Source organism: Bos indicus x Bos taurus, chromosome 21 (assembly GCF_003369695.1).
Source record: "Bos indicus x Bos taurus breed Angus x Brahman F1 hybrid chromosome 21, Bos_hybrid_MaternalHap_v2.0, whole genome shotgun sequence".
Classification (NCBI taxonomy): Eukaryota; Metazoa; Chordata; class Mammalia; order Artiodactyla; family Bovidae; genus Bos; species Bos indicus x Bos taurus.
Window position 1 is genome coordinate 243,977 of NC_040096.1, and position 27,664 is coordinate 271,640.

General features: G+C 50.1%; 1 protein-coding gene across 1 annotated transcript; it reads right to left on the minus strand.

Annotated features, from left to right (window-relative positions):
* Positions 1-59: 59 nt before the first annotated feature.
* LOC113880069 (liprin-alpha-1-like) lies at positions 60-27,446 on the minus strand. The gene is given in 19 exon segments (XM_027522074.1): positions 60-178; positions 1,977-2,149; positions 2,995-3,146; positions 5,745-5,774; positions 8,759-8,990; positions 10,758-10,981; positions 13,681-13,816; positions 16,419-16,498; positions 18,243-18,300; positions 18,938-19,017; positions 19,345-19,419; positions 20,235-20,366; positions 21,755-21,814; positions 23,658-23,877; positions 24,091-24,203; positions 24,577-24,651; positions 25,405-25,569; positions 26,036-26,134; positions 27,330-27,446. Coding segments are annotated over 19 exon segments (2,340 nt in total).
* Between the last annotated feature and the right edge of the window lie 218 nt (positions 27,447-27,664).

The window sequence follows — 27,664 nt, forward strand, 5'->3', positions numbered from 1 at the left end:
TTGTGGGCACGTTCCCCAGCTCTGCTTCCTCCCCGTGGGGGCTTTGCTCTCCTGCTCTCTCACAGGCCCCAGGGCAGTGTCCTTCCAGATTCATGGCCTCCTTGATATCTCAAGCCCAAGTCCTGAGTTGCATCCCAGTCTGGCATGGCAGAGGGCTGGGAACACCCAAGCTCAAGGCCTGAAAAGATCACAGGGGGAGAGCTGGGCCCTAGCGGGTGGCAGGGCAGGGGATGAGGGTGGCCGCCCACAGAGGGCCCCAGAGCAGCACTGGAAGGAGAGCAGTGATGCCTTAGCTCACACGGGGATGCTGCCTGGCCTGGTACTGAGATGTTACTGCCAGCAGCTCTGGGGATGCAGGAAGCCTGGTGAGTGGACACCACGCCACCCAGGCCATGTGGTGGGCACTGCTGACCATGGCCTCGGTTTTCACTCTGGTTCCAACTGTCCCTCCAAGGGCTGATGGGCTCCTCTTCCGAATGGCACAGATATTTTCTTTAGGTGGGTGAACGCATCCCTTGTTTCTCTCGGCGCTATTGTCGCTCATCATGTGTTTTCCTCTTTACAACCTGTGCTTGCTGCTCTTCCAGTTTAACTTAGGAGCAGCCCTTATTTTCTGCAATTCTAGTTGTCAGCATCCACTGGGGGTTTCCAGGTGGTGCTAGGGGTAAAGATCCTGCCTGCCAATGCAATAGATAACGAGAGATGTGGGTTTGATCCCTGGGTCGAGAAGACGCCCTGGAGGAGGGCATAGCAACCCACTCCAGTCTTCTTGCCTGGAGAATCCCATGGACAGAGGAGCTAGTGGGCTACAGTCCCTGGGGTCACAGAGTCAGACAAGACTGAAGCAGGTTAGCACACACCCAGGTTTTAGTTCAGTCGCTCAGTGGTGTCTGACTCTTGCCACTCTGTGGACTACAGCACTCCAGGCTTTCCTGTCCATCACTATCTCCTGGAGTTTGCTCCAACTCATGTCCATTGAATCATCATGCCATAGAGCCATTTCATTCCTATTTCATCCAAGAGAGAGGTGGCTGGGGCTCGGCAAAGTGCCTGGTCCCACTGGGTGTGAACCTGCCCTCACCTCTCCCTAACCACGTGACTGTCATTGTGTTCTCCTCTGTAAATCGGGAGGGGGCAGCACCTGCTTGGTAAGGGGCACACACAGCATCTGGTATATAATCAATGCACCATCCATCTCAGCACTGTATTTATTAATAATAGGGATAGCATTTAATAATCTGCTCTTTTTTCTCTCTTGTCATTTAACTGTGTTCCAGACCGCATCTGCTTTACTTACCCCTGAAAATCCCACACCCAGCACAAACAAGACTCAACAAATTTGTGGCTGAAGAGGCAGGAACATATGCTGTCCTCAAGGAGAGGAAGCTGAGTGAGATGGGGGCCTGATGATAACCCTGTGTGATGAGGGGACCCCAGGAGGACCTGCATGGCTGTGGGATGGGGTGGGGGTGATGGGCAGAACCCCTGGATGAGCTCCTGGGAATGGGGAAGGTGGCAGGAAAGAGGGCGGGCTGTTCTTTGGATGTCCACAGATTGTACCTCACCCATCACTGATGAGCACTTAGGCCGTTTCCAAACACATGTCAGTGTTAGGATGAAACAATCACTTTCTAGCTCCTACTCAATTTCATAGAATATGTTTCTAGCATTGGAGTACAATCATCTGCTTTATTCATTCCATGCTCCATTCATCCACCCATCCAGCCAGCCATCTGTTCATCCAACCACCACTCACTAATCAATCCATCCATCCACTCAATTCATCCATGCATCCACCCATCCACTCATTAACTCATCCGATCATCTCAGACCCATTGAGAAGATAGATGCCTCCTCTGCTCCTGCTCCGAGGAGGACCCCCAGCGTGAGTGACAGGAGCCTCATGGGGACGACAGGGGAGACACAGAAGGGACATGCCTGCAGGCCTTCCTCTCTCTGAACGGTGAAGCACCCACCTCGTCCTAACTCCTCCTTGCCGGGGTGTTCAGGCCGGCCCTTTTCCTTCTTGCAAAACAAGCGGCTGATGGAGGACTTGATGCCCTTCTTCTTTGGGGCTTTGTGCAGCGAGTCCTGCCTGGTGCTGCTGCTGCTGGGGTTGTTCCTGGGGCTGTCCTGAGAGCCTGTTGAGCTTTGGGGAGAGAAAACAACCTTTAACTGGCACCCTCGTGCAAACACACACCCCTCCACAAGAGCTACTGATAGAAACGGGCACCCAGCAACCCCCGCACTTCAACCTCACAGCTGAAGGAGTCTCCTTCACCAACCACACTCCACACAAGCAATGCAGGCTCCCGGCCTCAGACAACCACGCCAGGAAGCTGAGATTCTCTGCCTTGAGCTCTCCCCCAAGGAGGGCTTGACTCCATGCCAGCTGGTGCAGAGGGCGCTCTGACCCTCCCTCAGGGTCGCTGCTCAGAAAGGACGACGCTCCAGGAGAAGGCGAGCTCCCTTGCTCTGGGCAGTTCCCCCGCCCCCCCGCCTCCCACAGGGTGACCATCCCTGGCCGTGGCAGGAGAGTGATGGTCACCGTGCAGCGCTGCTGGTCAGGTGACCACACGTGCCCTCCATTGAGTGCTGCCTGACTCAGGACGGGAGCTCAGCAGGTTGTGGTCTGAATGAGGACAGTGTCAGTCACAGGAGGGGACAGGGTCTCCTGAGAGGAGACCCCTGTGGAAAAGGGAGGGACCCTCAAGAGCAAACCTGAGAGGCACGGGACCGTCACCATCAGGATCGTGCCCCAGGCTGGGCAGACCTCTACCAAGAGCAGGAAGAAAGCTCCCACAGGAGTCAATCTGTAGAGATGAACGTTTTCTAAAATCACTGAGGTCACTGAGCTCTGTTTCCCCAGCACCTGAAGTTCACCACTAAACACAGGCACTGAACCCTGTATTCCTTTAAAATCATCCTTGCAACTCTTTCAAGACAAGAGGCACAGGGCTCCTGAAACTGATGACGTGCCCACAGGCCGCTTACTTGTGGGCGTCCCTGAGGTCCTCATGGGTGGCTGTGCAGAGTGCCCCCGTGTGCAGGCGGCCCAGCCGAAGGGACCGCGGCCAGGCGAGGGTCCAGGTTTCACATTTGATGGCGGTCTTGTCATCTCCTACCTCTTCCCGTAAAGCTGGCAGCTGAGGGAGTGAAGTAAGTGTCAAACTGGCTAACAATAGACTGTTTTGAAAATAGTAATCACACAGGCTTTACATTATAACCAGAAACTTATTTGAAAATCTATTAGCTATGCTTTCCCCCAAGTACAAAAAAAACCCTTGTTCTAGCTTAATGCCATCTTAAAGGAGTGTCTTGTTCAAAAGAAGCGGGGCTATGGGGCAGTGAGAGCATCTGACTGAGTGTAGAGACCCCAGAAGGCAGCATCCCTGCAGCCGGCCTCCGCCCTCCCTGGAATCTAGCGACCAGATGGCCCCACTGGGCAGGACAGCAGAGTGACGCTGGCACAGTGAACCCTGCATGGCATGAACTGCCCTGACTGTGCTCATCGCCAGATGCTGCTCAGAAGCACCACAGCTGGAGTACAAAACCTCTCAGCAAAGCCGTCCAGACCTTTCTGTTTGAAGGAGAAGAAGACACAGCTTGTGCCACCACCCAAGATCATTTGTAGTGATGATGCAGGTTACTGGAACCCATGACAACAAGAGAAACACAGAAAAGGTACCTAACCCCTCCATGCGAACACCATGTGCCTGGATCGTATTTCTCGGTAACATACAGACTCGGGGCTACCCACTGAAGTACTTACACACAGTTCGAGTGTCATTTGCTCACAGTGGTTTCCATAAGGCACCCCCAGGTCTTCACTAAGAGCTGATCTTGTATCACCCTAGAGCGGTGGGAGGTTCAAAAGGGAGGAGATATATGGGTACCTATGGCTGATTCATGTTGAGGTTTGACAGAAAAGAAAATTCTGTAAAGCAATTATCTTTCAATTAAAAATTAAACTAATTAAAAAAAAAAAAAAAGATGATCTCTCTTGGACTCCCGGCATTTCCGCTGGTCCTGGGTGTGAGGAAAGGAAAGACAGTGTGGGAACAGATTAACCCCTCAAGGTCCAGACAGCTCTCACTGATCATCTGGGTGTGTGGTTAAGCCAGGGGAGGTTTTAGGAGACATGCATGGTATGTATTTTTATAAACAATGAGTGCATTGTTTCAACCAACTGACCTGTGCCTTTTTACTGGGATTCTGTAAAGAATATTGATCCCGTGCAGTGACAACAAAGTGAGTTAGTGTAAAATACAGCTGAACTCATTTAACAGCAGCTGGATAAACTGGGCAGCCTCCCCTGAGCTCTAACAAGAACCCTCAGACAACAGAAGGCTACAAAGGCTAGAAATTATCCACATGGAACTGAACAGGGATCGATCTCAAATTCAAGTTAAAATAAGCATTTATAAAAATCAGAAAACAGCAACGAACAGAGCAGGCAAGTGACACACCTGGCTTGAATATGGACTCAGTGGAGACAAACACCTGCCTCAGAGTCAGGGCTCAGGCCAGCCCCTTCCCTTGGGCCTCCTCCTGAGGAAGGCCTCTGTGTCCGCAGCCTGGCTGCCCTCCCCCAGGATGGGAGCTGCCCCACTGGTGCCATATGTGGCTAGGATGGGCAGTGCCGTATCCTCACTGAACAGAAGGGCAAAGCAGGCCACAGAGCAGGCGAGCGGCACACCCAGGTCACCAACCCCAGGGGGACGGCGCTGCTCTGCTGTGCTCAGCAGAAGGGCTCCCAGGCACTGAGCTACCTGAACTGGAGCGCAGCCACCCCAGTCCTGCGGGAAGGCCCAGGAGTGCTCGGTCAGTGTGCTGGGAGCAGGAGAGGGACAAGGAAGGCCAGCCCTTGGGGCTCTGGACTCCAACAACAGGGGCTCATCCAAGTGACCCGAGGGGAGAGGCAGAGAGCTCCCTCCTGATGCTCCCTCCATCAGGGATGCCGTGATGGACACGAGAGCCTCTGGAGGAAAGCGGGCTGGACAGCACCACGGTTAAGTGTCAGGCTCTGATCAGACCAGTCCACACCACACTGCTGGGTGTGAGAGCCTGGGCAGGGTGCCTGGCCTCGCTAAGCCTCAGTGTCTATGTCTGCTGAATGAGGATAGCAGTAGCCTGGACCTCACCTGGGGATGAGATGACAGACTTGGAAAGCATGTGCCCGGCACATAGAGTCTCTGCACACTGCTACCCACCATCATTAAATTGGCTTCCCTCAAATCTAACATCTATGACTGATTCAGTCATTTCTTTTCTTTTCTTTTTTTTTTCAGTTTTTTTTTTCCCAGTCATTTCTTATATGAAAACACTAAGCAGAAATTCCATGGTGGTCCAGAGGTTAAGACTTGGCACTTTCATTGCCGGGACACTGGTCTGATCCCTGGTTGAGGAACTAAGATCCCATAAGCTGTGCAGCATGGCCAAAAAAATAAGTAAAGAAAATTTTAAAAATAATAAATAATACTATGTCTATTATAAAAAAGCATGAGATGATCAGAAGGCAAACAAGTGGGAGAAAGGCAAACTGTTACAATTGTCCCAATGAATGACCAGTTTCCAACAGAACCATCAGCACATTTTAAGTGGTGGGTGAGTTTCATTACTTCCATTAAAACATCAATTATTCACCAGGACATAACCACACACTGTTAATTCATGTTAAATGATAAGGACTCTTCAATACTTCACAGAGAAACAAAGGCCTGCTAAATTACTAAATAGTTTACCTTTCGACGCTGCTTCCTTAAATCACTAGGCTGATAGATGCATGCAGAGAAATGAAAATAAACCAGATTTATTGCGACTTTGAAGCTAAAATTTCAAGAATCCGTATAGGCAAATACAGTAAAGCAAAAATGATGGCAAACATGTAAGTGACATGAAGATTTAGAGAACATGTGACTGGAAACAGAACATTTTTTTGACCACAGAAGTTAGATAAGCTATTCAAGATTTACTAGAGAAACACTATAAATTATTACTCAGAAAGATACCATTCTATTACAACATCATGATTTATTAAAGCACAGCATTCTGTACAACAAAGGGCCTTAACAGTTGTCTATTCTCAGCCAAATTTCTCTATATGTTAGTTTCTCTTAATAAAAAACATGTTATACTTTAAATTAGTAATTTAACTAATGAATAAGTTACCATAATACCTAGTTTAACACTGAACAAATCTAACCACCTATTGGACATTAGTGTAAAATCCTGACATAGAATTTGATTTAAAACTTCTCAAAATAAATTCATTAAAGCAAGTTCCCTGTGAAAATATGTAAGAATGAAAGCTAGCATAATAGCAGGTGCAGTCTTTACATTTTATTAACCATAGAAGATACTTTTATAACGAGTCTAATAGAGACATTAACTGTGCAAAACCTGATGAGATTTACAGTCTTAAATACAAGCACCAACACAGAAAGGATATTGTGTCAGTTCAGTTCAGTTCAGTCGCTCAGTCGTATCTGACTCTTTGTGACCCCATGAATCGCAGCACACCAGGCCCCCCTGTCCATCACCAACTCTTGGAGTTCGACCAAACTCATGTCCATCGAATCAGTGATGCCTCCAGCCATCTCATCCTCTGTCGTCCCCTTCTCCTCCTGCCCCCAATTCCTCCAAGCCTGAGAGTCTTTTCCAATGAGTCAACTCTTCACTTGAGGTGGCCAAAGTGCTGGAGTTTCAGCTTTAGCATCAGTCCTTCCATCAACACCCAGGACTGATCTTCTTTAGAATGGACTAGTTGCATCTCCTTGCAGTCCTAGGGACTCACTCTCAAGAGGCTTCTCCAATACCACAGCTCAAAAGCATCAATTCTTTGGTGCTCAGCTTTCTTCACAGTCTAACTTTCATATCCATACATGACAACTGGAAAAACCATAGCCTTGACTAGATGGACCTTTGTTGGAAAAGTAATATCTCTGCTTTTTAATACGCTATCTAGGTTGGTCATAACTTTCCTTCCAAGGAGTAAGCGTCTTTTAATTTCATGGCCGCAGTCACCATCTGCAGTGATTTTGGAGCCCAAAAAAATAAAGTCTGACACTGTTTCCCCATTTATTTCCCATGAAGTGATGGGACCGGATACCATGATCTTAGTTTTCTGAATGGTGAGCTTTAAGCCAACTTCTTCACTCTCATCTTTCACTTTCATCAAGAGGCTTTCTAGTTTGTCTTCACTTGCTGCCATAAGGGTGATGCCATCTGCATATCTAAAAGTCTATTAATTCTACACTTAAGAGGATCATTTCTTTATGTAAGCACAATCTTATTTATGAATTACACATGATATGTAGTTTAGGATCCATCTACATTATGTTTATAACTTCATGCTGCTGCTGCTAAGTTGCTTCAGTCGTGTCTGACTCTGTGGGACCCCATGGACTGCAGCCTACCAGGTTCCTCCGTCCATGGGATTTTCCAGGCAAGAGTACTGGAGTGGGTTGCCATTGCCTTCTCCTGTAACTGCATAGTGATAAACCAATTAAAATTACTGCTATGGGGGAAAAACTCCATTTAATGAGCACAAACCCGACTAAGGGGACACACACTGGACCACAGCACGGCTATGACCAGAGCAAGTGGGGGTACGGGGGAGGGGAGATGGATGGGTAAACTACAGCCTCGGGGGCTGGGGAGGGGGGTCTGGATTGATAACGACTAAGAAGACAACAGGATGAGAGAGGAAATCAAAACCAATGATGAAAGCAGACACACTGTCAGATAACTCCAACAGCAAGGAAAACATACAGAACTGTTCTTTTACAAACATTCGGAAAGAAATCAAGCATGAAACCACAGAGAAATCATCAAATAATTTTAAATATCAACTAATTAGCCAATGATGCAAATTATAAAAACAGTGTGTCAAAAGACCACAAAATGGACTAGTTACCACTTCACAGGCTGCTAAAATGATTCACGGTTAATTTAATTATAAGCTGACTAACAATGCAGCTAACATGAAATGGATGGTAACAGAAAAAAGAGATAATACAAGTCCAGTTACAAAGCAGAGTGTTGTATACATGATTTCACGGGGTAAATAGCAATGCACTCACAACACCTAAACTAAACATGCAAGAAAGCTGGAACATGTGCTTTAGAGCTGCACACTGTGTCACCAAAAGCCCTAGGTCATCATCCCAGTTTTAGACTTGGAAAAGTGAGGCAGCCCGACGTCTTCCCTGGGGCCCTGGGGCCCTGGGGCCCTGGGCTTTTAACCTGGTTTCACATGCAGAGCTGGCCTGAGTGCGTGGCCAGGTCCATCAGCAAGCAGACCAGTGTAGATTCTTGGTTTTGTTCCCACCACATGCCATGCACCCTGAAGCCAGGCATCCCCAATGGAAAATGTGCTGCACGGCTTTCCCACACCATGAGAGCTGCCTATGGTTACTTTCACGAAGCTGTCTGCTCTCTGAGAACAGAAACTTCCCTGCAGCTGCTGTGCCCAGTACAGGCCAGGCCCAATGTTACAGAGGCAAGCTCTGGCTGAGTTCATGATGACGTGCTAAGTAGTGGTCCAAATATCCAGACTAATTTGTCACTGTGCCATTGTGGAATGATTACAGACTAGGCAGTTTAAAAACTTTTAGACCTCTGAGCGTAGCAAATGTACCTGATTTTCTTCTGGGTAAAAAGAGAAAAACCAAAAAACAAACAAAGAAAAAAAAAAAAAAAACAAAAAACCAGTGTCCTGGGGGAAGGATGCGGCAGGGAGGAGGCAGACACATACCAGAGTCATGATGCCCAGCCGGTGTCCCTCCTGGGCTGGGCTGTGCTGCCTCCTTCGGGGCTTGGAGTGCCCACTGTGGGGCGGGCAGGAGCCGGCATGCGAGGAGGCGGGAAGCAGGTTGAGGCAGCTCACTGATTTAAAAAGACGGAGGCTGCCTAAGCTCCCCCTGCCCTCCCTGCTCTCAGTCTCCTCGGCCTGCTGCTCCGTGTTCTCCTTCTCTTCTTCGATCAACCTAAAATAGAATAAACCCCGTCACCTGCCTTTGTCAGCAGAGGAATGTGTCTGGACAACAAATTTGGGCTAGCATTCTGTGTCATGATAAGCAAATTCCAGAAACAGTTGCTCAATTAACATCTCAGCCAAAAGGTTCTACTTTTCCTCTTTTGAATATTCTCAAACTTAGAATAACTGCGTTGAGTGTTACTGGCCCCTGACCATTCTGCTTGATTTCACTTATTTACTCTAACATTCTGAAGGGGCCCTGGTGGCGACTCTCTCCCTGTGAGGAGATACCTCAAGCTGACAACTTTTACCTCCCCTGCTCTCAGGGCAGAGATGCACGTCAGTGTCTCAAGTCTTTTCTACTGGGAATCGGGAACTCTGTACAATCAAAACACCGATTCAAGAACAAGCTGGAGTTTCTAAACACAAGTCTCCAGACCAGATGAAGTGCTGAGTTGATCTTTTTTTTTTTTTTTTTAAGGTTGTATATGTACAAACGCATCACTCAATGAAGTTCTCCACCAGCTTTGTGTGAGTTTCTGGATTCATGTCAATGTGCTGCATTAACCTAGAATTCAGTTTCTGCTCTTCTCCCCTAATGTGTGGTGGATGATTTTATATGGCAGTTTAAATACACGATTATGCAAATAAAGTTATTTTCAAATTAAAATACAAGATTCTTACAGGAAGTAAACTCTCCAGCTTCACTTCTACTTTCACATCTTGAAAGTTTTCCACTGTTGATAACAAGTTGATGGACAGAATTTACCATTTACATCAAGTCAACTTGTCCCATAAGGAAAAATCACTTTTACCTGACAACTTGCTGTAAAAATAAAAATATTAATATATAACCATTCCATACTTCCTGCAGGGATGCAGAAAGACCATCTTTCTGAGCTCATCTGTACACAGCCCACAAAGCTGTCTGTCTTGGCATCAAATGGGCAGGTGGCACCACCTGCTTTTGCTGGTTGTCCCGTTCATCCCCTGCCTTTCCCCTGGCCCCCATGCTCGGCCGACAGGAATGGGCACCTCGGCCTGGGCTGATGTGATGAGAACAGCCTGAGCAGCAGCTCTGCCTGGTCCTGTGCAGGGTCACCAGCCTGCGGCCACTCTGAACGTGGACTTGGGACATGTGCATAGCTGTGTGGGTGTGGCACCAGGCAGGCCTCAGGGCCCCCAGCCACCTAGCTGCACCCAGAACCAAGGCCCCCTGCTCACCACGAGGAAGGCCTTTGGATTCTCTCCCATTTTGTAAATTGTTATAACTGCCAAGACGGTGTCTAAAGAAAACATCTTAAATATACTGATGAGATGAGAAAAACTCAAACACATGTCCTTGGACCACTGTCTTACAACAAGCCAATCTTAACATTGTATTAAGTTAAAAATGAAAATGCAGATCTGAGTGGGAATTTGCCAACCCCAAAACCCCAGCTTTCACCAGGTGGCTTTTCACCAGAAGGTGGGGGGCTCCGAGGGACACAGGAGGGTGCACGGGCCACAGGGGACACCTCCTCGGCACCTCACTCACCTTGGGGCTCAGAGCTGAGGGGGCATACCCCACCATGCCCCCCCACAGAGTGCTGACACCACACCGTGGACAGAACACCCCAGCTGACAGAGCTCTATAATCAAGGGCAATCTCAAAACTGAAAATTCTTGAAGCAGACCTGAGGTAGGTTTCTTACCATGAAACACTCAGACGTCCCTAGAAGAAGACAGCTCCTCAGAGAAACCGAGTTTCTGGGGAGCTGAGTTCGGGATCACCCACCGGATCTCTTCGTTGATGGCATCCAGCTGCTCCTGCAGCATCGCACTCAGAGTCTTGGCATCGGCCTGCCTGCTGGGCGACAGCTGAGTGGCCGAGCTGAAGAGGGTGACCCTGTCGCCCTCCCCATCAGACACGCCCTCGTTACTCTCAAATGCCTAGGCCATGTCGGCCAGCACGCTGGCTTGCTGTGCACGCTCCCAGTCCTGCTCCTTCAGGGTCTGCACCTGGGCATGAGAGGACCACATCTCATCAGTGACATTCAGGGCAGCTCAAGTCTATCAGGAACTGAACCCAATTTTATATGGAAGCCCTGACTGTGGATAAATGGGCCATGCTCATGAGACACTGCCATCTCTTAAGCGAGCAAGACTCAAGAAACAGGCAGGGGGAAAATCCAGTTCCTAGATGGCCTGGTGACACTCAGGTCTCAGCGTGGAGGGCAGGCAATCCTATGAGGTTATTCACAAGGGTGGGCTGATGGAGTCAGAGACAGAAACCGAAAATTACAAAAATACATCCATGCCTCCATCAGCCAGGCTGGAGGAAAATAAGAAAAAAGAACCCTTCAGCTCGGTAGCCGGTGGGTCCCTATCAGCGGTCATCACTGGTACCAGTTCACCGAAGTGTGCCGTCCTCACAGGCTCCCAGCCCTCCGTTTCCCAGGCTGGTTTGAACACCCACAGAGAGGAGTGAGCAGGGGCAGCCAGGAGATGGGAGGGCCAGCCCCCCCGCAGTTCTCCTCTTGGGACACAGGCCCTCGGGCTGTTCTGGGCGACAGACCCTCGCACCACAAGGGCGGCTCTGTCATCAGAGACACACGGGAGAGTGCCCGCAGGGCCCCGTGCCGCCCTCCCGCTCTCAAAGCTCACACCCTTCTCTCTGCAAACCTCCTCCTTGCCCCACTGTCACCCAGGTCCTGCCTTCTTTCCCAGATATGACCTCAAAGGAACTGAGGGGCAGCCTCGAGGTGCGGGCTTGCGGGCTCCCTGTCCCCTGTGGCCAGTGCCCTCGCCTCCTGTCTTCGTCATGACCCTGCCCCAGGGCTGGACTACCCGCTTCGCTGGCTCCAGACCCACCTGCCATCGTTCCTGCTCCGCTCCAGCGAAACAGCTGTGTATGGGTTCACCCCCATCAGCCCGGTCAGCACATCCTCTCCCTTCTCTCGCCTTCCAATTGCACAAGGGGAACCAGCAGATTCCTCCTCCAGGGCTCCCTGCAGCACCCACTGTGGGTCTCTGAAAGCTCCCTGGGAGCAGCCTCTATGATTCCCCTCCCCGCCAGGTCTCCAAGTCTCTGCCAGCAGGTGGTGTGCCCTGCCCTGCAGAGCACCTCCCTGGGGGCTCCAGGAACCCATGTTACCAAGCCCCCTCCCCTCCTTGCCATCCCCCACGCCCTCCCCCCTGCCCCGCAGCATGTCTCTCCCTGGGCTCCAGGCCCTGCCCTCCCTGCGGTTATTCCTCAGTCCCTTGCACCCCTTCTCAACCTTGGAATGCGGGGTGTCCCACAGCTCTACCCTTGCACCCCATCTCTCTCCGCCGGCACCTGCCTGGTGACTTTACCATGTTCGTGCCTTTAAATGCCATCTGTATGCCCACGACCCCAAGTCCGCCCTGAGCTGAATCAGTCCTCTCCTGGATGCAGGCCAGAACACTCAGCTGTTCTCCTGACACGTCCCCGGGACACCCCATGGGCTCGTCCACCTCAACAGGGCTGAGGCCCGGGTCTTAGCTCCCCACCCTGGCAGCCCTGCTCACCTCAGGAAACAGGCTCTGGCCTCGAGTTGCTCAGGCCTGAGCCCAGGCTCCTCCCTGATGTGGCCCACTCTCTCCCTTGTCCCTGCTGGTTGACATGACCCTTTTTCTATCTCTGAGTGGCTACTTCTCTTCCTGCCTCCAGGTCTCTGGTCCAAGGTCACCCTCCTGGTGTCACCTCGCTGGCCACCCTGTTCACACACGATCGTCCTCTTCTTCTTGGACAACTCAGGCACTCTGGTCTCCTTTCCCTGCTCAGTACTGTTCGACAGGCTGTGCGGGTTTAAAAAGTGGTCCACAAATTCTTCCATCCTCCTCCCTTCAAGAGGCAGAAGGGGCAACTCCTGCTAAGCCCCTGAGTGAGGCAGGACTTTGCATCTCACTCTCACAAACAGAAGTGAAGGTGTGTGGCCTCTAGACCAGGGCGCAAAAGGCCCCAGGCTAAACCCCGCGCTCTCGCTCTCAGTGGGTGTTCTGAGGAAAGCCAGGCCATGGGAAAGCCACACGGCAGGGACCTGGGCCTGTCCCCAGCAGCCAGGTGAGTCTGAAAGCCTGACATTCAGCCCTGGGGGGCCTTCCCGTGTCTGTGCCCTCAGGAGGCCCTGAACCAGGCCCGCCTGCTACAATGCACAGGCACTGTGGACTGTGAGCTGCTCCCTGGGAAGTCACTAAGCTTTGCAATGATTCATTACGTAGCAGTGGATAAAGAACACACACGGTTTTTAGTTCACTGCTGGAGTCCTATTTCTGACCATGTCTGGCCCAAACTAACTGCTCACTGAATATGGAAGCTCAAAACACAGACATGTATGAAAAAATACATGTCATGAATGAGGTGAAAATATAAAGGCACTTAAACTTCCAATGAGAATTCTTCTCACTATAAGCTGATGGATATGTGTATCCATTTACTCGTAGAACAATTACAAAACTGTGCTAATTAGTACCATGCTGGGCCTCACAGTAGGCCACAAGTTATCCAAATTGGTTATTTTAAGGAAAAAAAAAAGCATGCCTTCAAAGTAAACTCTTAGCCAGAAAAAGGAAAATGGGAAGACGTAAAGCGATCTATCAGCGCTTTGCTCCAAACCCACCTCAGGACCACAGTGTGAGGGGGCAGGTGCCTCACAAGATGCCCACCAGGGATGGGAAGGGGGCAACGGGGTCCTTGCCTCGGATGGCTCGTCGTGCAGAGCTGCCAGCCGGCCTTTCTGGGGGCAACGCAGTACTGCCCCATTGCCCAAGGAGTCTGCCGGCCGGCCAGCCACAGGGGACCTGAGGTCTGGGCTGCTGCCCAAGTGGGGTCGGCTAAAACACACGGGGAAGAAGAGAGCTGTTAGAAGAAAAGAGAGCTCACTATGTCAGTCGAGCCAAAGCCTGTCCATTTGGAAGACTGGCAATTTCACAGCAAAAGGGCCCCCGGGAGGGCACTGCCTTCCTGGCTCCAATAGCAACAGGCCGCCTGCTGCTCTGCAGACACTCAGGGCTCATCCCCAGCAGCTGGAAAACTCCCGTATGTGGGGAAGGCAGTGCTGATGCGAGGGTGTGGAGCTGATTAGGACAGGATCGGCTGTCTGGGGTTGGGGCGTCCAGGGTCCCCCTGGAGCCCACTCTCAGGTCCCAGGGCAGGGCCTGCACCTGCTCTGCTTCCCCTTGGCACCCCACCTCCCCTTCCGCCCACCCCTGCTCTGACCTCCCTCTCCCACGTGAAGTCCGTGGATCACAAACACAGGTCTGCCTGGAACACTGTCTGCACCGCTCTCAGTGTTTTTAAAGGCGCCTCAGACAACCCACAGCAGAAAGGCGTCCGAACCACAGCTCGGAGCTGAGCACCATTGGTGTCCCCCATTAAACCAGAGGTGAGCGTGTCACCAGACTCTGGGCGGAACAAGGCCCAGCACAGATGCTCAGGGCCTGAGCACTAAGGACTGGGCCTGCAGGTGCCAGGAGCTCACTCAGCAGGGGCCTGCTGAGAGGCAGGGCAGCCCCGCCTTGACTGTGAGCTGCCTGCACTGCAGGACCACCCAGCTCTGCTCAGTTTTGTCTCTGGGAAGAGGGTGGTGCCTTCACGTGCAGGAGTCCCTAAACCCGGGAGACAGGGCCCTCCTCCGAGGACAGGACACCCCATAAGTCTGCAGAGTGGCCAGGGCCAACCACCAGCTCAGCCTGCTCGGGGTCACATGCTGCTCTGCTCGACGGTTTTGCGAACACTGTGCTGCACAAGAGATGGAAGTCTGGAATCTCCCCGAGCCACACCTGTCTTCCCTCCCGTCTCTCCTCCCTCCTGACAGAACTGCTCCCTTCTCTGCTCCACTTCCATCCAAGGGTCTGGGGCTAGAGCACACTTGGGAACTGGGTGTGGTGGGTACGACACAGTCCCACTGTGGACTGCGGACCCTCGATGGTCCTCTGAGGGCTACAGAGGCCTCCGGGTTGGATCGCACCCCAACCATCGGCTCCCAGTCCCCTTGCAGGGTGCAGTCTCCATCTCTCTCCCCCTCCTCACCCGAAGCTCTTTCCTCTGGGAGAAGGTCTCAGAGACAAGGTGACCAATTCCTCTGGGAGGTCCCACCAAATACGCTGTGCCTGCCCTGCCTTTGAGCCAATTTTCAGTCCCCACTTCCTCCCTTCTGAGCCAGCATAGTGCCCTCCACCCAGCCCACACTGCCCGCAAGCCCCACTCCGAGGCCCCACCTGTGCTGCTAAGTCACTGCTGTGACCCCTCCAGAGCTGCCTCCTGGAGACACCCCTCCCTCGTACCAGCCACTGTGGCCCACTGTCTTCAGAGCACAGCGACCCCTCCTGCCCAATGGCTGCTTCCACTTCTCGTCTCTCACTCTCACTGACACACACGGGACTGGTGACCAGGCCCCAGACCTCTCCATCTGAACCCCCCAATTGTGCCAGGCCTCGGGTCCTGGCACTAGGGCCCTCCTAATTATCCAAAAAAACCCAAGAGCAGGAGGCCATGCCCACCCCTTCCTCCACTGTCTACGCAGTCCTCCTCACACTCACCTCATCCACCCCAGGAGCAGGGGTTCCCCACCTCTGACACACCAGCCCCTCACCCTGGAGGAGCTCTGCCACCAAGTCCGGCCATGTCCCCTCCCGTTCTGCAGGGCACGTGCTCTCCTTGAACTCCATCCACCATGGTTTCGGACACAGTTTCTGGCTCTGCCTTTGTCTCAAATGACATCTCCTTTTCTCTAGAAGAAGGCTGGGAGGGGGCCCTGGACTGCGAGGATCCCCTAAGCACACAAACACAGAAATACGCGTATGGACTCCAAACTCTCCTAAGTCAGGATTCAAGCAGTAGTCGATTTCCTACAGATGAATGAATGTCACCAGTTAAGCACTTAATGACCTTTGCTAAAGTTTCTCTCTCACTTGTGACCATTTTCTGTGAAGAAGCCAAAGAAACATTTAAATACTTAATAAGAATTACGGCCCCTATAACAATGAGTAAGAAAAAATCACGATGCTCAGTAATCTGCTCTCCTCATTCACAAGCCAGGTGATTCCTCCCACTGCAGTCAAGGGCAAGTCATGTCTCAGTCTCCATTCATGTAAAAAAGACTACAGGTCATTAACCTTCTGCAACTTTTCAGAAACATCAGTGTCACAGTCTGTCAGGCCCCTCAAATGAATACACCCAAATATCAACTGGTCGGCCCCCTACTTCCAAACCTCTGCCTGTGGTTTTGAGTGTTGTCAATACTGTGACGACCACTCTGTGGTACCAAGTTTGACCCTAAGGAACGATGCTTGTCTCTTCCCTCTCGCTGGCCACAAAGCTACAGGCTCCTTGAGGTGCGACCATGAGCAACACCCAGTCATACTGTCCACACACCAGACAGGCCCTTGTTACACTCGACAGCGCTGAGGGGAGCTGCCCGGGGGAGCAGCCTACCTGTGGTGGAAGGGAGCCCCTCGAAGTCTCGTCTGGTCCACTTTGGCTCTCAGGGTTTCCAGGTTTAGAATCAGCTGGTCCTATGAAACAGCAAATGACACAGCCTGCACCGCTTGCTTTCCGGATGTAAAATGACTCACACCAAAATGTGCAGAACAGGTTACTGTAGTAGGTATCAACTCCCAACATTTTAATTCTGAGAAAATGTTCTCTAAGAGTCCTTAGCAAATAGAAACACTCAGAACAATATTAACCCTTATAAACCATAATGAAGAGGAAGTTCCATCTCAGGTGTAGAAAATGTTTCTCTGAAGGAAACATGGCAAGCCATTAACAATGATTAAGTCGGCAGAGAGAAGCTGGACTTGGGGCGGGGGTTTGGGTCAGGGGGACACGACTCCCTCTATTGCCCTCACTGCTTTAAACTGTCTCCATGGAGCTCACCTGCATTCCTCACATTCATTCCTCCACAGCCCACTTCACTTCCTCATGGGGTAAAACAAGTCAAACGGGCCAAGTTTGTGAGTCACTCAGCTCAACCTGGAAGCTCTGTGCTGTTGGCCACGGCAGTTACTCACCTCATGCAGCCCCTGAGCATGTGAGACAGGCTGGTGCAAAGTTCGATGTGGAAATCACACAGAGGATTTCAAGACTCGCGGTGAAAGAAGGACGTCAAGTAGCCCGTTGGTTTTTAGGAAATTTTAGCTTGTGTAGGTGGCTCGTATTATCTTTCTGACGCACAGCACAGTCCACGTGAAAGGCTCATGCTTTGTCTCAGCTTTCGGGTGATCCCAGAAAGGAATACTCAGAATTCTGAACCACACACAACAGCCACACACTCTAAATCCATCTATAATGCAAACACATTCAGTGTTCAAAACCAGAAATGCTATACATGTTACAGCAGTGGATTAGCCATGAGGAAAATGTAACTCAACTTCTGCTAAGCATCTGCTCAAACTCATGTCCATTGAGTTGGTGATGCCATCCAACCATCTCATCCTCTTTCATCCACTCTCTTCCTGACTTCAATCTTTCCCAGCATTAGGGTCTTTTCCAATATGAAAATCCATATTAAAAAACTGGAAATAAACAATTTTTAAATGCAATAACAAAGTTGGCAAGTCTGTGTTTTATACAATGAGCATCAATTTCAAGGTTTAAAAAGCTGTTTTAGGACCTACTGTATTAAAAAATAATGGAAAGAAGACAAAATAATGATCTATTTGAGATTGGCTCTGTGTGAGAAGTTGCTGAGACTAATTGACGGGGTAGGTCATGGGTATTTATTATACTACTCCATCCACTTTTGTGCATGTTTGAAATTTTCCATCATAATACATTTAAAAAGTTTATTTTCTGTTAAAGCAGAGTCTTCTCCAGCAACACAATTCGAAAGCATCAGTTCTTCAGTGCTCAGCCTTCTTTATGTTCCAACTCTCACACCCATACGTGACTACCGGAAAAACCATAGTTTTGAGTATATGGACCTTTGTCGGCAAAGTGATGTCTCTACTTTTCAATATGCTGTCTATGTTTGTCATAGCTTTCCAAGGAGCAAGCATTTTTTAATCTCATGGCTGCAGTCACCGTCTGCAGTGATTTTTGAGCCCAAGGAAACAAAACCTGTCACAGCTTCCACAATAAGGCATCAGCATTCAAAGATTTTTAAAGCAAAACAAAAGTTGATTTTGAATTGGCTTAGTCTAGTCATAAACAGCATCCCAATCTCAACAGCCTCTGAGCAGCAGTTATGAAAGTAAGGAAGTACACCCCTGATCGGGAGACATTGAGTTCTCTGCCTAAGAGGGGAGGGCACCTCACCGTGGGTCTCAGGATGGGAATCAGAACCACTGCCCCCTGGAAGCCCACCTGTGAGGCTCTGCGGTCCAGGCCCAAGAACACAGGCATGGTGGGGACAGTACTGACACGTGAGGCTGGACCCGGGATCCCCACTCCATTTCCTGGATGATCTGTATCACCATGTGGCCAACATTTCCAGGAAACCTCTCTCAGGACTCGGTGATGCGAGCCTCCACCATCACCCTTTCCTGACGCAGCACAACTGCAGTTCTCCTGCCTAGAGGCAGCCATCCTACACACACACTGTGTCTGGACCAGTGGTTTGGCATGTGGGACTCCAGCACCACGTCCGAGGCAAGCAGGTTCCACACCTGGGCACCATGCCTTCAGTTTCATGGGCCCCAGGCTGGCACCCTCAGGTTTGTTTGAGGGGCAGTCATGAGGTCCATCTGTATCCCAAACAGCTCCCTGGACTGGCTGGTCAGAGCAACAGGCAGCCTCTTTGAATGTGGGGAAGGCCTGGCTCCTGCCCACTGCCTATGGGTGACCACCTCTGGCCCTGCTCCCGAGGAGGTGGGTGCCCGGATCAGCAGATGGGGCCACACAGGCACACACTCGACGCCAGAGATGGGAGTGGTGGAGAAAGGCAGCGCTGGCCCCCGCCCAAGCCACATCTCTCGCCCAGGCGCCACCTCCCCGTCAGCACAGGCACTCACTGCAGCTCCTTGTTCTTTTCCTCCAGTTGGGCCTCCATCTGGCACAGCCTATCCTCAATGCTACCGTGTCTCTCCCCTGCCTGTTGGCCAAGAACAGTGTCAGCTCCGCTCGCAACGACCCTGTCCTGACAGCACACGGGCTGTAACCGCAGGGGCGGCAAGTGGGCCATGCTCTGTGCAGACCACTGGCCCCGGGTTCGCGGGGGGCACGCCCGCATGCCTGCTCACACAGCCTGTGTGGCTTCGTGTGTGACACGTGGCTCACGGAGGGTGCTGGTGACCAGCTCGTGAGAGGAGACGTGCTCCCAGTGCCCCGGGCCCCGCGGCTGCTGTGCTCCCTCCTCGGACTGCCTGTGGCGAGCCAGCGTGGGCAGCAGACAGCAGCAAACGCGAGGCACACTTTCTACCTTCCTAAGCTGGGAAGGAATTTCGAACCGTTTAGCCTCCTGAGTGGTAGAGCTTCCGGAAGACAAAAGGTCGGACTACAAGGCCGACCTGGGACGGAAGCAGAGATGCCAGGGGAGAGGAGAAACCAAGCCTGGAGAGGAAGATTATAGGCAGAAGGGTGCCCCCTGGTGGCTGTTAATGACCCTGCTCTGGGAGGGTCTGTGAGCACCGGACACCAGCTGCCTCCCGTGACCTGATGGCCCCTAAGGCATTCACTGAGCTCCTGGCAAGGCTTCCGACAGCCGTGTCAGCACAGACCTGGCCTGACTCTCCATGTCCAGCCAGTGCCCACCGGCGGCGCAGGGCAACACCTTTCCCGCCAGAAGGACGGGGTGACTGGCTGGCTGGCAGTGGGGACGATGCCCCCAGCAGCGCCACATCCTAAGGACGCGGCCTCTCACCCGCGGGCTCCTGGGGACAGCGAGCGGGGAGTGGGGCCCCGGGTCTGCACGTGCCCTGCTGGGACTTCTTCAACAAGTGTATGGATAATGACTTAAAACTGTGTTCATTACAGAGCTATTTTGGCCATCTCTTAAACGAGAATGGGATTTTTCTAGGTCTCTGTCCTGCTAGGCTTTGAGTGGCTGCCTGAACTCTGAGCAGCAGTGACTCAGAGCTTAAGCGTCCTGGGGACACACAGAACTCGGGACGAAACTGGAGGGAAATTAACGTAGGGATGACGCAGAAGCAGGGGCTGCCTGACACTCAGGGAGCGCTCCCATCTCAGATGGGCAGCACGACCCCCGCATCTGCCCTCCTGTGTGGACTGAGCAGCACAGGCAGGGGCGCGGTGGGACAGCAGGGGAACAGGTCCTCCCCACGCGTGCTCCCCAGGGACCCAGAGCAGCACCTTGGAGAGAGAGGCCACCCTCTGCGCCTGCTCCGCCTCCACCTCGGGCAGCATCTCCGCCCTCCGCAGCGTCTGCTGCAGCTTCTCTACCAGCTCCAGGCTCTCCTGCAACTGGCGGTTCTTATCCTCTATCTACAAAGGGAGAGCAGAGGATCAAAACAGGCCGGCAGGTGTAGCCACTGTCACTTTAAGTAAGCTGAGACAAAACCTAAATGCACTTGTCTACTAGATTCCTTCTGTTTTGGAAGCTGCGTCAGGGTAAATTTTCTTTCAGTGTTCCTGGGCTGGGTCTCAGTGAGCAGAACACCTCCTGCCAGAGTATTTGCTTTTCCTAAACGTTCCCCACGGACGTCTTTAAAAAAAAAAAAAAAAGTTCTTATCTATTAAAGAAGATCAGTTTTCTGTAGAATCTTATTCATTCTTATTGACAAGTTAAGGGAAGAAGGGTTCAGTACGGACCCTTCTTAAAACGTCACCAGAATCATCATTTAGAGGGAACCCTATCGACCGCAGATGGCCACGGGCATGTAAGCCAAAATATGGCTTTCATCTCCTCTGAAATACAGACCTGATAAGAGCGTGCCTGGTGAAATGCCAGTCAACTAGTATTTGTAAATGCACGATTATTCTTTTAACAGATCTTCTTACTCTGAAAAACTTTCAATGTAGAACATTTAGACAGATTCTTTTTTAAAAAAGAAAAAAATTAAAGTATCTATAAGCTCAGGTTCCTGAGAGGTTAGCATTTGTTTCTAAGCAGCTTTCTTACTTTTTCTGTGTGTGTATTCCTCTATGTACGTACACAAACAATATGATATGCTTTAAAACCCTCAGAAAACAATAGCATATGGTACATAGTATTTTCTGATCTGCCTTTTACAGCCATTATTTTGTATATCATAATGCTTTTAATTAGCATTCCCCATGATACATTTCAATAGCTTTCTAGTATTTTATTTTTGTGGTGGGGACAATGATACACTTTGGCACACACCAGACTGACTCACTTTGTTTTGGAGAAGCCAGACTTGGTTTGCCTGGTTAAATCCTGATTATCTGAGACCACTCGGGAACAGGAGCGAGTAAGGCTCACCAAACCACAGGAAGTACAAACCCTAATCAGACCGGAGCTCTAACCCTGCCTTTTGTCACAGTGACCCCAGTTCCCAACAGGCAGCCAGCTGCCGTGAAGTTCCCTGCTGCTCTCTGCTCTTTCGGTAAAAACTCTAACAAGCCAACAGATTCACGTTCAAGTAAAACAAGAGTCAAGAATGGAATTCCACAAAATGGTTAAACCAAGTCCCAAATAATTCAAACCTGTAAGTTGCAGTCACCCCCAATTTTTTTAAAATGTATTTCCTTCCAGTACAGCCACACTTTTGAATGCAATATTTTAGGGTCATAAGAACTTTACACTGGGACTTGATTTCCAATGTGGGAGTCACATGAAAAGATCTTTACCTTCCTTCCTCAGTAATTCACTACTATAAAAGTCAGACACAGTTCATAAAGGCCATTACCTGTTGATGCCTAGAATCCTTATTTGCAATTTCATTTTCAAGTTTATCATTGATGTCGTCCTTAGTTTCAAATCAAACATAAAGTTAACGTCCTCAAAATAAAAGTCCTAGACATGGCAGTTTTCTTGGACGTGAGCAAAAATGCGCCTACCCCAAAGGTCACATTTGCCACGATTGGCACCCATCTGTCTTAACGTTCTGTCCAGCCACTCGGTTTACCTGGCTTCTTTTCTACGTAATAAACCCAAACAGCAAACAAAAAGTATACTAAACTACCCTGTTATTGCAAGAATTCCAGGAGGGAAGGTATCTGGCATGAAGTCAGGACCTCTGTCTGCTACACCATACAGGCGGGCTTGACCCAGAACAGGGAGGGACCTTCAACAGATTCAACGGGGAGCTCTGAGGCTCGTTTCCTTGAGGAAAAGTTGGAAAAGTCTCATGCAATTTCCTCAGAATTAAAGTAAGAATATTAACGAGTGGAAACAGAAGTCAAATTGTACACAACTGGGAGCAGCCTTCTCAAGCCTAGTTCTTCAAAACCAGAGTTACACCACATGTATGAAACGCTCAAACCAGGACCAGAACTTGCTACTGGTGCAACTCCTGTCCACCACTTCAAAATCCATTTCAGGTCCCTCCCTGGTCACTAAGTAACCAATGTGGGCAAAGTCCTAACATTAAAAGTGAAAGGTCTTAAAAACGCTTTTTCTAGAATTCTATACGTATTAAACTCTGACACCTAATCTCCTCCTGTTGCCAAAGAGTAGTGTGAATAGCTTATACAAACCTGTGCAAATATTTCTGTTTTGAGTTCTCACACAGAATTACTCACACCAAGCTACTAAACAAGTACACCTGCTGTACCACATGTTGGAGGGGTTCTCTCTGAGACGGTCTCATGGGGGAGGGGTGGGCCGGGTGGGGGCTGTCTGTCTGTGCACAGAGGAGAGGCAAGGCTCACGGGAAGAAGCCTGAGTCCCCAGCACTCTTCTGTTTTCACAGTGACCGCTAGGGAGTTTCTCATAAATCACGACACCCACAGACACGACTGCCAGAAACATCACGATTCCACATGGTTACACAGCTTGGGCCTGAGGATCTGAGGGTGAGCAAACACCACTCGACTTGTCTGACCGCCGGTATCACTGTCACACATCCCTTCAAGGAGCGGAACCTCAGAAAACTAGAGAAGATGGCCAGGCAAGCTGCCTCAGCAGAGCCCACACAGCATGCTCCCATCTCTCCAAGAGAACAGGCTCCACAGATGTCACCAGACTCGCCTGAGTGAATCAGAAGGAAATTTCAGCATCACCAGGAACACATTTGACAGGCAGTTTCGGGGGGGCGGGGGGAGGGATGAACCGGGAGACTTGGGTTCACATATATACAGCACTGATACTACACATAAAGTCAATGAGTAAGGACCTAGTGTACAGCACAGGGAAGTCTACTCAGTGCTCTGTGGTGAAATAAATGGGCAGGAAATCTAAAAGAGAGACAGATACGTAAATAGATAGATAGATGACTGATTCACTTTGCTGTACAGCAGAAATTGACACAGCAGTGTAAAGCAACTATACTCCAACAAATGAATGAATGGATGGATGAATTTTTTAAAAAGGAACACAATGGGCCCCCTAGAACTTGTGGAAATGAGGAGTCCATACCCAGGGTGCAGCACAGCGTCAGGGCTGCCCTCATGTTGGTCCACTGCCAACGGACCGCCTGGACCAGGCCTCTTCTACCCCAGAGACCTCATCTCAGAGGCAGGGAGGCAGCCAGTCTCAGTCTCTCCAGTGCTCTGCTCTTACTCACGCAGCCATTCCAAGGCTGAGATCCCCGGGAGAACAAGGGAACCACATTCCACCTCAGGACAACAGACACAGCCACCGTCACTCACTTCACGGACGTCCTGCTCAAGTTTTCTGTTCACGTCCTCGGATTTTAGGAGGTCCTTCCTGGCCGTGTCCAGGTCCTGCTCCAGCTCTGTCACGTGGGCAGAGAGGGCTGCCAGGTGCTCCTTCATCTGGCTCTGCTCCCGCGACTGCCTCTCTATGATTTCCTGGAGCTTGATCACCTTAGCCAGGTCTTCCTCCTGGCTTAGAGAGCCGTCAGAGGGTCTCTAAGGGGGAAAGGAAGCCTTACACAGCCTGGTTTTGGGAGGGAGGGAACACAGTACGTCTGGGCAATCGGTGAGGTCAAAACTGCCTTCTGCACTCTGGGAGATCACAGGACCCTCATGGCCACCCAGACCTACATGGTGCATCAGTGAGAGGTCCTGACAGCCCTGCACAGACTGGATGGTAAGACGAGAACCAGACAGAGAGCGAGACCAAGGACTTTCCTTTCCATTGGCGCTTGGCATGTTTTCTTGCTCGTGATGTACATCAAACACCATGTCCGTTAGGATCTTTTCTTCGTTATTCTCCTCTGAAAGAATCATCTGCTAAAACCAGAAAATTGAATCAGAGTAAAGAAATAAGTAAAGACAGCAAAACTGCACCTGGAAAAACTCAACTCTAAACTGAAAACACAACATAAAAAGAAAATACATGGTGATGCTATCCATCCTGAATACCACCAGGTGATTAGAGTCAGAATTTGTCTTCTACTGGAAAAAGGGGTACTTAAGAGATCCTGCAGCTATGAGCCACACGTCTAGTTTACTAGTCATTAAAATAACCCTGGTGGGCGGGTCCTCAATCAGAAAGATAAATAACATCTGATGCCCACCACTACAGCCTTCATTCTTTTTGAAAATGAAAGGATTCAAATGGCAAACCCTTCATTGAAATTACACAATGACTGATCAAACTTACCTCTTTATGTGTGGCACCTAATTCTTCTTCTAACAAACTACACCTTTTGAGTGCTACTCGTAATCACGCTCTCAACTCAAATAAAAGGGGCCAAGTCACTGTGTGTTGATGTGTGTATATACGTTAGTACACTTCTTAGTGTGTACTCACCCTAATACATGGGTACTGTCACAGAATACCTTTAATGTCTCTCATTGATCTTAACGTCAAGAAAATCTGCTTGTTAACAGCTTTAAATTCTATGTTTGAGAGAACAAAATGATATCCTAAATTAATTCTATTACCCAGTTTTTTTTTTATTTTATTTTTAAACTTTACATAATTGTATTAGTTTTGCCAAATATCAAAATGAATCTGCCACAGGTATACATGTGTTCCCTATTACCCAGTTTTTAACTGCAAGTTGATATACAGAACATAATAAATCTTGAGACATTCATGCCAACTAATACTTTTTAACTGGTGGCTTCCCAAGTGGCTCAGTGGTAAAGAATCCGCCTGCCAATGCAAGAGGGCAGGTTTGATTCCTGGGTCGGGAATATTCCCTGGAGTAGAAGATGGCAACCCACTCCAGTATTCATGCCTGGGAAGCTCCATGAAGAGAGGAGCATGGTGGGCTATAGTCCATAGTGTTACAAAGATTCGGACATGACTGAGCATGTACACAGGCAACGCTTTTTAACCATATAAAACTCTGACTTCTTACAGAAAAAAATGTATATACAAGAATTCAAGAAGCTCAGACGTCAACTAGTTACATAAATACGTGCATCATCCACCTAACAAAACAGCAAGTGTACAAATCCAGGACGGCCGGGTGGCTGGTACCTTCTTGTCCAGGGTCTTGTCATGCTCAAATAGCAATTTCTGCGCCCTGAGCACCTCCACCTCTCTGGTCATGCCGGCTGGGGACCGTGCCTGCTGCTTGCCCACTGTCATCCGGAGGGACGGCATGTACCGGGAAACCAGGCACTCCAGGTGCTCCAGCAGCAGCTGCAGGGCAGGGCCAAAGGAACATCTTCAACCTCATGCTCGAATTCCAGGCCGATAACTCCTCTCAGCCTCACGCTATAGCCAAAAACATGGTAAGGCACGTCGGAATCCCACCAGTTCAGTCTAAAGTTAGAGTGGACTTCCCCAGGGGCCCAGTAGTTAAGACTCCACACTTCTCCAGGGGTCATGGGTTTTAACCCCTGGTCAGGAAACTAAGATCACACAAAGTGTAGCATGGACAAAACTGTAAGAGAACTCTCTCCTTTCAAATATACTAAAATTACATTAGCTCTCATCAGAAATTTGAAGCAAGGTATGAGAACCCTGAACTGATCCACCCTGGTCTGCTCAGTGGGAAGATGTGAAAAATGACTTGAAAATCAGACAAAGTTTAAAGACAGCAACACGGAGGCCAGTGGTGACCCCCGTGGGACAAATGTCAACACGTGAGAATCCCCCTACTGACCCTGGTGTTGTTTCTTTTGGCTTTTAGCTCAGCGATTTCCTCTTCTCTTTTAAGAAACTGCTCCCTGTATATTTTTAGTTCTTCAGGAGTTGGAAACTCCTAGAAAACAGTTAAATGAGAAACTAAATGCAAACATAAATTAAGAAGAGAGTGAGACTGTGAAGACTGACCCTGTCAAGTCTCTCTAGGCTCCACACAAAGGATCTCCATGCCCCTCCAGAGAAGAGGGGTCCACTGACCCCAAGACCACACAGACCACCACAACTCAGACCAGCCTTCAGCCTCTACCTCGACCTGGCAGGCACGTGGCAGGGGAGAACCCGGAATCCAAGCCTGCCTTCTCAAGACCCAGGGACATCTGAGAAACTTTCCAAAATATAAACCTAACAACAAAGTGGATAAAGAGATTCTTAAACAACACACAGACCAGTGACCTAGAGCCACTGGGGAGAGTGAAGAATAATGGGAAGGTCTACAAGGCCACGAGGCTTTGGAGTGTTCCTCTGGGAGAAAGGCAGATGGCACCTCAGGGCCATCTGTTAGCCTGACTCCACTGAAGCCACCCAGTCATTCAATCAACTGGTTAAAATGTTAAATTTATGTTATATGTACTTTACGACAATTTGCGTGCATGCAGGGCCATCCACGTGGTGAACTTGCTCAAACTGAACCACGTGGAGTCTTTCATTCTTCTCTTTTTCTTTGCAGAAATTAAAAAACCCTGGGCTACGTATCCCCTTCTACATACTGAGTGTTCAGCACCCAGAACAGCGCCCAGCACTTGTAAGAGGCATGTAGTAGACATGTATAGCTATGAAGGTATATGTCATACACGTAAGCAGTAGGTACCCATCATTAAAATACTGGACACACTGGTCTGTGCTTTGCAACATGGGAGACATTAACGGGCTTAGCCTTTCTACTTCAAGGACTGACTCTCTAGCTCGATCCTCATGCCCCAGAGATTCCTCCAGCCCGTATATCCTTTCTTTGCAAGAAGGGAGACATTAAGGGGCTTAGCCTTTCTGCTTCAAGGACTGACTCGATGGCTCAGTCCACATTCCCTAGTGACTCCTCCAGCCAGTGTTTCCCTTCTTGTGGGTCCCCCGCCCACCCTCCATGCAGCAACTGCACAACCTCTTACAAGGTAAACCTGCTGGGGTCGATCCTGCCCACTAAGGCCAAAACGCCCTGGCCGGCAGGGCCCACAGCCATGCTAACAAAATGAAACACAACCCCAATGCTTCACCGGGTGAGGGCCAATCTGACGGGCCCAGCCCCTGGCTGCTCTCACCTCAGGCCGCTCTGCTTCCAGGATGTGGGCTGAGGCCAAGTCCTTCCTAGTCTTGGCCTTTGCCTTGGGGTTGCAGTGCTGGAATAACGCCCACAGGCGGGCCCTTCTGTGACCCATCCTCGCGGATGCGGGCAGCCCCCCACTCAGGGGCAACCACTATTTCACGGTAGCATACCTCGGCTACCAAGCTATCACCACCAATCTCACACTACGACCACCGCTCTCACACACATTGCTCTCACACACCACTCTCACACACACCGCTCTCACACTATAACCACTGCTCTCACACTATGACCACCAAATGGCATGAAGGCTCTGCCTCCAGCACATCT